This window comes from Lytechinus pictus, chromosome 16, assembly GCF_037042905.1.
Source record: "Lytechinus pictus isolate F3 Inbred chromosome 16, Lp3.0, whole genome shotgun sequence".
Classification (NCBI taxonomy): domain Eukaryota; kingdom Metazoa; phylum Echinodermata; class Echinoidea; order Temnopleuroida; family Toxopneustidae; genus Lytechinus; species Lytechinus pictus.
In genome coordinates this window covers 8447144-8460564 of record NC_087260.1, presented here as the reverse complement: position 1 = coordinate 8460564, position 13421 = coordinate 8447144, and the positions used below count along the sequence as shown (strand labels likewise).

General features: G+C 37.4%; 1 protein-coding gene across 2 annotated transcripts; it reads right to left on the bottom strand.

Moving 5' to 3' along the window:
- Positions 1 to 578: 578 nt before the first annotated feature.
- Positions 579 to 9199, bottom strand: LOC129279183 (malonyl-[acyl-carrier protein] O-methyltransferase-like). 2 transcript variants are annotated; one of them, XM_064111388.1, is made up of 4 exons: positions 9012 to 9199; positions 7095 to 7429; positions 5626 to 5761; positions 579 to 2406 (listed from the first exon to the last, which is right to left on the bottom strand). In XM_064111388.1, exons 1-4 carry the CDS (start codon positions 9193 to 9195, stop codon positions 2231 to 2233), a joined length of 831 nt encoding a protein of 276 aa, XP_063967458.1. In that variant the 5' UTR covers positions 9196 to 9199; the 3' UTR covers positions 579 to 2230. The 2 variants fall into 2 exon arrangements, with proteins under 2 accessions (XP_063967458.1, XP_063967459.1); XM_064111389.1 differs by having other exon boundaries at positions 7098 to 7429.
- Positions 9200 to 13421: the final 4222 nt, after the last annotated feature.

Genomic DNA, 13421 nt, shown 5'->3' with positions numbered 1-13421 from the left:
ATCAAAATCGGATGTAAAATAAGAAAGTCATGACACTTTAAAGTTTTGCTTAATTTCACAAAACAGTTATATTCACATCCTTGTCGGTATGCAAATGAGGAGACTGATGACATCACTCACTATTTCTTTTGTATTTTATTATATGAAATATTAAAATTTTCTTCCTTTTGTCCTGCGAAACAACGATTAATTCCTCCCTGAACATGTTGAATAAGCATTGTTTAATACTATAGGGTTCAATCAAGTTCACTGGTCTTTATTGTCAAATCTGTAAAAAAATGAAATATTGTATAATTCAAACAATAAAAATACAAAAGAAATAGTGAGTGAGGGCCATCATCAACTGTCTCATTTGCATGTCACCGAGTTGTGCATATCACTGTTTTGTGACAAATAAGCGAAACTTTAAAATGTCTTAACTATCTTATTTTACATCCGATTTTGATGAAATTCTCAGTGTTATGCTCGTTTTATATTCAAATCAACATTTTTCTGGGGTGGACTTGACCTTTTAATAATGATCTATATTGAAGAAAAATATGACACTTCAAAAATAAAGTAGCATTTGAAAAGAGAAATCTTGAAAGAAAATGCTTTGGCGAAAAGCTGCCTGAAACTACTTTGCCAACTCTTTAATAACCTCTCCTACCAAACAAAACTTCTCAATCATCTATATCGAATTTGTCTCATAATGTAAACTTGTAAATCATGTTTAGTTCAATTTTTAATTCAATATTCATTTTATTCAATATTTACATAAATTATATACACACAAACAAAGCAGATATAGACATGGGATAAATAATTAAATTGAAACAAGTAACATCAATATACAATGAAAGAAAAGACTGAGCCTTATATAGAAAACCGAACTTCATTGTATTTACACTAAAATTGATTTAAAATTATTAGGTAAAACTAATTCAACCTACATGTAAAAAAAATACACACATACATCAACGTCCATACACACACACACACACACACGCACACACCCTCACACACACGCACACACCCGCATACACACACGCATAGATCTATATTTGGTTAAAAATTCAAAATGTTATTTCAAAGACGGGGGAGGGGGGGGCGGGGTACGTAATAGATAACATTTCATTTAATTTGTTTTCATTTACTAAATATCCAGCGCCGGACTCTATCTTATTATTATTGGCAATCCATTCCAAATAAAATGACCTTTATAAAAATGATTTTAATAACCATTCAGCCAATGTTCCCAATGTTTTACATGCAGATAATGATGCTCACAAGCGTATATAAGGTTATGAAATATGTTATGGGGAAAGCTGTTATACCCACATTTGTCATGAAATAAATTTAAGCTATCTTCAGTTTCAGAAACAGATGTTTTGAAAGAAGTTTACAGTCTTAAAGAATAATAAAAGAGTCGGATTGGATGGAATCAATTCTTATGTATTAAAAGCTTATCCAACGGAAATCTGTTAAATAATAATATGTAATTAATAAATCAATAACAGATGGAGTGCATGTATGGTTCCCTCAAAATCAAAAGTTGTAAAATTCATATACCACTGCACAAAAAATGCGACAAATGTGAGCTGGATAATTACATGCAAGTCCAGTAGCCGTAAACATTTTTCATCGCAATAACAGACGTCGACTTAATTGAGTATTTATGTAAAACGATGAAAATCACCTGTTAGATGGGTGGGTTATACACTGTAAAAAAAATGTTGGGTAAATTTTTTTACCATCACGAGGGTAATTATGTATCCAATCAATTTGGGTCAGTATTTTACCCAAAGCGGGAGACACAATTGTCCTGACCAGTAAGGTAAAAAAAAATAAGCAGCAATTACTTTAGAATGGGCAAAATTTTCATCGCACTGGATAAATAAAAATGCCCCAAAGAAATGCCCAATAATTACCCCATGGAGCACTTTTACCCAATATTAAGGGTGGGGTTACTTTCAGAATAGTTCTTGGAGGGGATCGATATTTTTATTTCACCGTAGAATAAATAAACTCATGTTCAGTCTGATATAGTGTTTTATTGAATTACTCTGTTATGTTATAGCATTTATTATTATAATTGTCATTATATTTGGCCCAGTGTGAGAACAGAGCTGTTATGCTAAAAACTCCAAAATGGGCTATCCAACCGTGTAGCATTATCATTATTGTTTATGTTATTTTGTGTTTTTATGATTTCGGGATTTAAAAAAACAAACAATTAAACAAACATCTCTCATGTCATTTGGTCGTTGCTTATAATTGCAGTGATGCAACTGCCCTGCCCCATCATGTAACCGGTTTCATGTTTCGGTGTGACGTCACACAGCCATCGATGGACGTCATCCACGCATTCGTCCCGTAGATCGTTTGGAATAGCACTGAGATGTCCCAAGAGTGTGCGTAGACCAGCTGTTGAGAAACAATGGGAAATATTTTTTAAAAGAAGAAACATACTTCTGTCAAATCCGGCACACATTGGACATCACCAGCCCCAAACATTATGGAGCATTACCCAGAATGCAATATTTTGATGATAAAGTCTTGTACTGTAGGCCTATGTCCAGGGGCGTAGATAGCGTTTTTCTCGTGTGTGTGTGTGAGGGGGGAGGGGGGTGGAGGCCTTTGACCACCGACAGATATCGGTGTCGATTACGTCCCACGACCAATCCAACCGTTTTACGCCAAATGACACGAGTGATGAGAGTGTTGTTTCTCGTCCTCAGTCACATGTTCTGTCAAATGGGGAGGGGGTCCAGCTTTCGCCAACAGGGAAGGGGCAGAAAGATTTCATCCACATTTTCTCCGATCGGCCAGCTGATTTTGCTGATTTTTGAGAGGCTAACTAAAGACTGAAGTTTCAAGTACATCTTAGCTTTGATAAGACTAAAACATTAGTGCGAGTGCGAAGCGTGAGCTAAAGGTTTGGGGAATTTCATGAAGTTGAACCTGGAAATTGAGCATTCTAAGCATTTTTTTTCAATCTTGAATAAGATGCGTATCTATTAAACAATTATTCATGCCAGAGCGAAGCGCGAGATGAATCCTGTAATAGACATAAAAACTAGACATTCTAGGCACCTTTTGTAACTACAAATAGGATGGACCTAATAAATGAAAGAGGCGCGCGCGAATCGCGAGCAGAAAATGATATCCAACCTAAAACTGACCATTCTAAAATCCTGAACATGATAGATATCTAACTAAACAGTTAAAGCTCGAGCTAAATAAAAAGTTTATATTCATACTGGAAAATCTGAACAAACAAACACATATTAAAAAAGAACAAGATATGTATCTCAATAAACATTGCAAGCGCGTAGCGCGAGCTATATTTATATTCCTTTTTTCTAGATATTGACCGATAATGATTTTATTAATAGATGAGACAAACGCGAGCGTGTGCTGCAAAGTTTCAATATTCCGATATCATTTTATTTTCTCTTCATCTCAAAAGAAAGTTACAAGAGGCAAATGAAATTAAAAAGGATATCATTTTTTGCAGTGGCGTAACAGGCGGGGGGGGGGCAGGGGGGCAAGCTGCCCCCCTGGCGGATTTCACCGGGAAAATAAAAAAACGGGAAAAAGAAAAAAGGGCCCGGGGAAGAGAGAAAGGGAAAGGGAAAGAAAGAAAAAGAGGAAAGGGAAAAGGGGGAAGGGAAAGGGAAAAAATGAAAAGGAAGGGGAAGAAAGAACATAAATAGGGAAATTGAAGGGAAGCGGGAAAAGGAAAGAACATGTGAGGAAGTTCAAAATTCCTGAAATACTAATACATTAGCATGATTAGCAAGAGAGGGATATAAAATCAAAAGATATGACTCAATGGCACGGCAAGAATGGTGGGAAAATGGGAGAAAAAGGCCGAAAGAAACGGGAAATGAAGGTAGAACCAAAAGCTTGATTGGAAAATCAGAATAATGAGAAAAGGGACGAGAAAAAAAGAGAATAACTAATAACACGACCAGGTTGCCGAGGATTGAAACTTAGAAAGAACGGGAAGAAAGGTGGATGGCGTCTGTTATAAGCTTGCTAAATTTTTATGCAATAGTGGTCACAGTCAGGACAAACAATCCCGGGAAAAATCCTTAGCCAAAGTAGGGTTAGCCAAGGGCTAGTTATATCACCCTGTATTATGTCTTAACCTAAGTATAGGTTTGCGCTGGCTAGATTTACCGTAAAAAAGCTTGTTTACTTTGGCTAAATTTCAAAAGCTACTATCAAATAAGTAGAATTTAACCATTTTAAAGGCCATTTTTTCTGGCTCGCTTCGCTCGCTGGAAACTTTTACAAATTTTTCCACATTTGCTCTGTTGTGCTGCCTCAAAACATTTAGTTTATTATCCACAACGTTACTGCGTTGAAGTCAATATGTGTTGTGTATGTACCCGCGATTTGCTGAACAGTGGCCATCTGCAATGTTAAGAAATATCACGGGGTTCCGGGGGATCCGCCCCAGACCATTGGCGGCACCAAGGTGGAGACACGGGAGGGATTTGCCTCCAGTGAATTGGCCCCACCCCCGAAATTATGAAAAATAAAAAATGTACAGTAAATGTTGTCATAAGCGTCCTACTAAAGCTGTATAGTGCTCCAAAACAGCCTTTTCGTTTCTTACATTTTGAAAATTTTCTCATCCATTCACTGCTAGCTCCCAATAGTTTTTGTTAGTAACAAAAATATTTCAGGTATTTTATACAAAATTCAAAATGTCGCCTGCGCTATACACGCTCGCAGCTGTTGACTCAGATAAGAAAATTATCTGTTCAAATGGGGCTTAAAAATCCAATGTTGAAGTCAATATGCTTCTCGTGATTAAAGTTTTTAATATTCGTTTTTGCGAGATACGCATCCTGCGTACTCACAATTTTCATAAATAAAAAAATTTCAGCTCGTGCTACGCGCTCGCATTAAAAGTTTAATTAGATAGCCATCCAGTTCATGATTACAAAAATTGCTTATAGAACTTTCAATTATTATCTCAGGATGTCAAAAATTTTAGCTCGCGCTTCGCGCTCGCATTCTTTATTTGGTGAGATATCATCTTCATGACCCGATGCAAACAGCTAGTTCTTTACAGGCCACTTTTGAAGTCAGTAGGGTCTGCATTAAAAAATAATAGCACGCGCTTCTTGCTCGATTTTGAGAAATAGGCAAAATATTTGTGTGTTGACCCGCCCCCAAATGTTCTTTTGCCTCCCCCGAGATTAAAAATCCTGGGGCCGCCATTGCCCCGGACCCGATCCGCATAGCATAGGCCCCCAAAAGTTCTACAACTGAGAACAAAAAAGAAAGGATGAAAGAAAAGGAATAAAGGAAGATGTAAGATATGATGTTATATTCTGAATACCATGTCAAAATCAATCTCAAAGTAAGATTCTCATATGAAGCTGATTTTTTTTCTCGCTCGGTTTGCTCGCTCGGAACTTATATGAAGCAACTTTTTGCTGCGCGTGCCACGATGTGCCCCCCCTTTTTTTTGGGGGGGGGGTACTTATCACGCATTGAGCTTCGCCCTTATGGTCAGGGCACAATCATAAAAAATCATGTTCATACCATGATATGACCGGGAATTTTTTGGCTCTTGCCCCCCCCTGGCCACCGACCCCTGTTACGCCACAGATTTTGTGTTACCTTTAGCTTCTGCCGCACTTTGGTTTGGTACACACACTTCTTCGATTGCCGATTTGCAGACATCAAACCCTACGGATCTCACAACCTCCAAAAAATCCTCCCCATTTTCCCAGTCCTTTTGGAAATGAACGTAGTCCTGTAGTAAGTAATGAAATGTGAGTAAAACACGTGCAAGTATGCCGTTCCATATAAGGAAGTAAAAATTGATAAATACGAACTCTAAAAAGTGGGTGCCGAAGAAGGCCTCCGCACACCTTACATACGATTGGTCTAAGATCCGATTTGGGAACAAATCATATTTTCATTATTTTCTGAAAATGTGAATGAAACGTATCGTTTTATTTGAGGGGTGGAATGAACTGTAAGCATACTAATATAAAATTGATTGCAAACTTTTTTTTTAGTAAAGGCCAAAGTGGTTTCAGATCGTATAGCCAATTGTACGGTTGCTATGACGTCACTATACTAGCTATTCAATCGCTTTTATGAAACGGTGTCCCAAACAGTCTCATTCTGATCTTTTTATCCTGTCAAAATGAATGAATGAATGTACAGATGAATGAATGAATAAGTAAATAAATAAATAAATAAATAAACAAACAAACAATGATAATATATCGTGCTATAATACATCATGCTATTATTATGACATAATATGAAATCATGCTACTATATGATATCATATTACATCATGCTATTAGATCATAAGACATTATAGTGCTTCACACTATTTAAGATATTAGGCTTATATTGTATCACACTACCGATGCCCTGCAGTCGGGTGCCTATCCAACAGTGACGAGTGCTATTAAAAAAACCATGTTTATTCGCATACATTCGTTATTCCGAAGCTTCGTTATTCCGAAGGTTCGGATATTCCGAAGGTTCGTTATTCCGAATGTTCGTATTTCCGAAGGTTCGTAATTCCGAGGGTTCGTTAGTCCGAAAACGAAATGAGGTTCGTAATTTCGAAGGTTCGTTAGTCCGAAAACGAAGTGAGGTTCGTAATTCCGAAGGTTCGTTAATCCAAAAAAGAAATGAGTATCGTAATTCCGAAGGTTCGTTAGTCCGAAAACTAAATGATTAACTAACCTTATTTCGTTTTCGGACTAACGAACCTTATTTCGTTTTCGGATTAACGAACCTTCGGCCGGGACCTTCGGAACATCGAACCTTATCTCGTTTTCGGATTAACGAACCTTCGGAACATCGAACCTTATTTCGTTTTCGGATTAACGAACCTTCGGAACATCGAACCTTATTTCGTTTTCGGATTATCGAACCTTCGGAATAACGCCACAAATGTTCGGATCAACGAACCCTTTTACGTTTTCGGATTAACGAACATCGAGGTACAGGCAATTTACGTGTTTCGGAATTACGAACCTTCGGAATAAAGAACCTTCGGAATTACGAAGTGTAACCGTTATTATTAACATAATCATAACACGACATTGGCCCAATACTACTACCTTCATGTATGGTCCCCATTTCTTATGGCACCGAATCCACGAGTCTGCCGTCTCCCCGTACGAGCACTTCAAGCTCAGAATCCGCGTCTGTAGAACGAACACGAGCAAAGCTCGTCCACCGGGTTTCAGACAACTCTTGACATTCCGAAGAACCCTCCGAGGGTCGTGACACCAGTTGAAAACAAATAAGGAAACGATCTTGTCGAATGAGGTGTGGTTCCATTCGTCGAGGTGGTCGTCGAAGGAGTGGGCGTCGGCAACGTGGTAGTCGATGTTGTCGGCTGCATTCAGTGTCTTCGCGGTCTCGACCATGACAGGAGATGCATCAAATGCTATTTCAGAAAATTACGAAGAATAACATTCATGCATCAGAATTATGATAAAATGATATATAGGGGCCGACAGCCAGTGGTGTAAAGAGCATTCGAAAAGGGGATTACATGGAGCCATACATCGCGTATGGGGCAAAATATAGTAAGCCTAATTTTTTGTTTCATTAGGAGAAAGTTCTGAGCGAGTGGACAAGTAATTTACCTTTTTGATACAAAAATCTCATTTTTAAAAGATATTTTGACATAATGATAATGATATAACAGCCATCTATCTAGAAACAATCTATTCCGAGGCGCATTGTTATTATTATTACCCCGGCTTTATAGCTCGAGCTGCCTTTCAGCGCTCGTGCATTCAAGGAATTCATTCTGCCGGATACCCATTCACCTCAACTGGGTCGAGTGCAGCACAGTGTGGATAAATTTCTTGCTGAAGGAAAACACGCCATGGCTGGGATTCGAACTCGCGACCCTCTGTTTGAAAGGCGAGAACCACTCGACCACGATGCGCCCACACAATATTAAAATGATAATAATATATATTTTTTGCGTTGAGCGGGATGGTGGCGGCAGTAGACGTCCAAAAATAATGGCCATATAACAGCCCTTAATAACGTCAAGCGGATTTGGGCAAACCATGCTGAATAGACTTTAAGAGAAATGAAAATTTAGAATAGCTTCTCTTATTTACCACCTTTTGAAACTACTGGTCAAATATATTCTTTATTTGAAAACATTAGGAATATAGCATATTAAGCATAAGTGAAATGAGATGATAAGTCAAATTGATCACGACGACAAAGATTATATTCAAATGAAAGTTTTGTAACTGCAGCATGAGTGAGCTATATTTCGCAAATACTGCGCAGACGCTTTCTGGAACGGAGAGAGTCTATTGTCAAAAGCCCTTTATGACAATGCAGGCTTTGTCAAAAATCAGTGAATCAAAGCAGCAGTGTCGTCCGTGACTCTGGACAAACGACATATTTGCGATTTCTGGTCAGCTCCCATAGCCGGGGTAATAATAATAGCAGGGCCCGCTGCGAGAAAAGTTTTCGGAACTGGCTACCCTGGGTGAATATGCCGTTATTATTATTATTATCATTATTATTATTATCAGTATTATTATTATCATTATTATCATTAGTAGTAGTAGAGGTAGTAGTAGTAGTAGTAGTAGTAGTAGTAGTAGTAGTAGTAGTAGTAGTAGTAGTAGTATCTTTGGACGATCTGCTGTCCTGCTACATCAATTTCCGGCAAAGACCTCTCAGCAGTTAATCGTGATTCGACGGGCATTTTTAATGCATTTATTATGTTCTAGAAGCCGTCCCCCCTGCAATAAAAAAATCGTTATTTTAAGCAAGTTGCAGCCCCTAGACGAATTTACCTGGTCGATACTCATAACAGTATAACTAGAAAGCCAGAAAAGTGTATGATAATTGACCACACTGTTGAAAATGAATGATCATAGCATCAGTAATAAAGATTGCTTTTTTCAACAACTTGCAACTTGTTTGTCCATATAATCCATAAGTTAAAAGTTTACATGGAATAAGCAGTCTTCCATCGTTGCCTACAATACCTGTTACGCTCTTAACCATGGCTGATATTTCTTTGCTAGCTTCTCCACTTCCACAGCCGACGTCGAGAACGATGTCATCCTCGTCGAATCCGAGTTCGATCATGCCCCTCTTTCGAAGTTGTGTCAAATAGCTTTTGCTAAACCTACCATACGTCTCGGCTGACTTTAGATCATGACTATTCATGCTGCCTGTAAAAAGTATATAGAGACAACATTATAAACAAGGCATAGGCGATGTTGTGTCTCGCCCACTTGTGAATGTAACCAGAAATATTGTGATTTGCGAGGGCACACACAGCAGAATTGTATCAAAAATTCATTGTAAAATAACTGGGATGGAATAACATTTGTCATGAGAGTCTAGATTGAACGTAAACTTTAATCTTGACCTCAAAAAGGACATTTGACCTTGCCATGTGACCTTTGAACACAATGACATGCAGGTCTCCTAAGTTCATCTACAACCCAAGTTTGGTTCAAAAGTGACTTAAGGTTGCGGAGTTATGTCATAACAATGACCTCAAAATGACCTTTGACCTTACTATGTGAACTCTGACTGCGCCATGATATGCAGGTCTCCTAAATACACCTACAACCCAAGTTTTGGTGAAAAAATGAATGACGGTTGTGGAATAATGTGTCATAAGAGAGTCTTGCGTATAAACTTTAACGTTGACCTGAAAATGACCTTTGACCTTACAATGTGACCTCTGACTGCACCATAACATGCAGGTCTCCTGTAAATACATCTACGACCCAAGTTTGGGTGAAAATCTGGAGGAGCAAAAAAAAATAAACAAGGGGAAAGGAATTTTTGAAAAAGAAAAAGAAGTGAAAAGAGATGAGAAATTAAGAGGAGGAAGAGTGAATAAAAATAAGGTGAGGGGAAGACTTGGAAAATAAAATCATAAAAATCTTTCATGTCACTATATCAAATTTTCACTCGCGCTTCGCGTTCGCATTACATGTTTGATAATAGGCCTATACATAAGATTCTTCCTCAATAGACTCATATGGAGCTTAAAACATAACGTTTTGAAGTCAAAATATATTTCATATCCGACATCGAACTTTCATTATTTTGTTCGATTTACAAATTGATTTTCAAAAAGTGCTGCAAAATGTATGTTTTATTGTCTCAGTATTTTCAGCTCGCGCTGCGCGTTCGCGTTATTTGATTTGTCAGGTACCTATATACTCTTCGTGTATTCCATAAAGTTATCAAAATATCCCTTTTCAGGTTTTGATTGTCAAAACCTATGAGCCAACCAGCGCTGCGCGCTCGCATTTTGATTGGTGAGTAATGTATACTTAAACAATTTCCTTTATGATAATAATCAATTAATCTGTAACAAACTACTTAAAATCCACTTTTCATGACATCGCGATTTGTGCTCGCATTATTTGTTAAAAATAGATTAACCCTTGCATCATATTCATAATTACATCATAGTGCTTAAAATGTCCAGTTTTCAGGCCTTAATTTCAATAAATTTCGAGCTTTCATTATAGGCTTATTAGATTAATAAATACAAAAATATTTTCATGAATTCCTAATAATCAAATTGTCTTTTTTTCAGAATGGAATATCTCGCGCTTAGGAAGAGGAATATGAAGAAACTCATTATTTTCATATGATGACAAAATGTCCTTAGAGTGTCCCGGTCCTAAGTCAAAATAAAAGTAATAGAAATATCAGCTCGTGCTTCGCGCTCGCATCATTTAATAAGAGCGATCCATAATACCCAATTTTCCTACAAGTGCTTGAATTAGTGCTTAAAGTGATCCTTTTGCAGATCGGTATATCAAATATTTTCAGCTCGCGCTTCGCGCTCACTTTATTTGATTTTTGAATAAGTATTGCTTCATGGCTAACTACAATCAGTCCTTTTCGATCAGTTACCTACGCATTTTGTTCAGGATCACAAACACTGCCCAAAGTGTTCGATTTTCAGGACAAAATACATGAAATTTCCACACAAAAATTAGCTCGCGCTTCGCGCTCGCACTATTTAGATATGGCTTATGAGATTACTATAAGAATATAGCTCAGAAGTGACTGTTGCGAAGAAACAAACAAAAAATAACCTTGAGTGGCCGATCGGGGAAAATATGGGTGAATTTTTTTTGCCCCCCTCCCCTACTGGCGAAAGCTGGATCCGCCCCTGACTTGAGGTCTACTTCAGCACCCCCAGCCAAAAAAAATCGTCCCCAGTGCCCTGAATTCATCAACTTTCGTCCAGATTGGACCTTGGTATAATCATGGAAGTTCCCTTTCTCAAAGCTAACATAGAGGGCACATGTCTCCCAATCTCTAATCCACTGCCAATCCATTCATCTGAAGACGAGTGGATTGGCGCTTGGCATTGGATTAGAGATTGGGGAAAGGAGGGGGGCAAACTTGGGTAAAAATGGCATATTTACTTTAATACATTCATAATTGTGATTACGGCTTTCAAGGGAGCCGGAGGGTGGGGGGGGGGGGGGGCACGAGTTGGATGTGTCCCCCCCCCCCCCTGGATCCGCCAGTGGGTGTAGCGTATGTTGATTTGAAGGGCGGCACTCACTGATATAGTCTAGGAGATAGGGGACTTTATTCAGAAGTTTTGGTGGGGAAGGTGTGACAGGCTTATCCGGGGTAAAATTGTGTGCTGATTTAAAAAATGTCAGTCTTATTTACCGTACTCACGACATTTTAGCCATTTTGGCAAATTTTTGACCAAAAATGACCATTTTGACCACTCTTTGGAAAATGGTCCCTTAACAGAATGCTTTTGTAACCACATCCAATTAAAAGGGTGTATCCTAAGTAAAAATGCACACAGATTCCAGATAAAGTGGTTTCATTTGCCAAATCTCAAAAGAAGTGGTCATTTTGGCCATGTTTTCACAAAAAATGACAATTTTCATGATTTTTTGTCCTAAATGTGTTACAAAATATTGATCAGAACAATGATTGGATGTCTTTAGAAATCCATATTTATGTGGGCTGGATCATAAAGATCGACCTCATATAATTTATTCTGTCAGTTTTGACCTACGAGGGTCATTTTGGGTACTTAAGACATAAACTGACCATTCGCGAAGTTATGCATTATAAACTGTTTAAATAGGCAGGAAATTGAGGTCTTAAGCATACTTATCTTCTTTTCTTAGTAGACCGGCCAAAACGATTTTTTATACTTTGGACGGCAAAATTTGTTAATGCTTGCTCATGCTTGGCATCCCAGCTAAAAGTCTTGTAAAAATACCCCAAAATTGCGTATACGGCCGGATGCCAAGCGCACTTTTGCGTGAAAGTGTCATTGTTAGCGCAAAATCTGAAAGAATGTTGGATATCACGCATTTTGATATTTTGACGGAATATTTTAACATTTTTTATTATCTTTGATATGCAATTCTTTTTATTTGGTTTTTCAAAATATAAGTCTCGTAAATAAACATTTCAAATTTGAATATTACACACACATATATGGCACAATGATACATAAAACCGCGATTTCCTCAAAATAAAAGTTTGTGAAAATTATCAATAGTTTGAAGTTTTTTACAACTTATTTTTTTCGATTTAAATGCGTTTATCCATCGAATGTATAGTTAATGTCCTAATGCCACAAATTTTAAAAGAATTTTTAAATAAGATGGAAGATATCTCATTTCATGTTATCCGAAAGGAGACAATGTGTATTTTACAATGTGCGCATTTTGAATGAAAACTTGAACATACCGTACATTATGTACATAATGACATGTGTAAGTACATACTAAGAGTTTTTATACTTTGGATAGCAAAATTTGCATCCCAGCTTGGCATCCAAGCTTAAAGCAGATACGAACCAATAGCGCCATCTCAAGTCCTCAACTATTCATACCTGGCCAGTTTCCTGACCCATAAAGCTTGTGTAGTCTAGTAATATAGACCCACTTGAATGATAACATGCTAATTAACTACTCAGTACATTTATACCGCAGTAGTTATAGTAGAACAATTACCCTTCCTCTCAAAACATTTTAGTTTCTCTATACAAATACAATTATAGTTCAATTTATTATCTGTTGTATTAGTAGATATCTGAAAACGTATATTTTAAGACTATATGCATCTATAACACACAGTCAATGATTGACCACACACAGTTCACTCCCTCCTTTAAAGTCTTGCGGAAATACTGAGGAATAACGTCCGGGTGGATGCTAAGTGCACTTTTGCGTGAAAATATCATTTTTAGCGTAAAATCTGAAAGAATGTCGTAAATAATGCATTTGGATATTTTGACGGAATATGTTAAAGTTTGACTATACCTCTGATATGCGATCATTCTTATTTGGAGTTTCAAATTATACGTCGAATAAATATACATTTCAAATTGGAATATTACACACACATGATGGTAATATGAAACATAAAAT

Bases quoted from the DNA above. Each gene is read 5' to 3' on its own strand.
- LOC129279183 (XM_064111388.1), bottom strand. From the start codon at position 9,195: ATGAATAGTCATGATCTAAAGTCAGCCGAGACGTATGGTAGGTTTAGC. The intron at 5,762-7,094 runs GTAGTATTGGGC...TACTTACTACAG, and splicing joins GGGGACCATACATGAAGGTA to GACTACGTTCATTTCCAAAA. The intron at 2,407-5,625 runs GTAACACAAAAT...GTTTCTCAACAG, and splicing joins AAGTGCGGCAGAAGCTAAAG to CTGGTCTACGCACACTCTTG.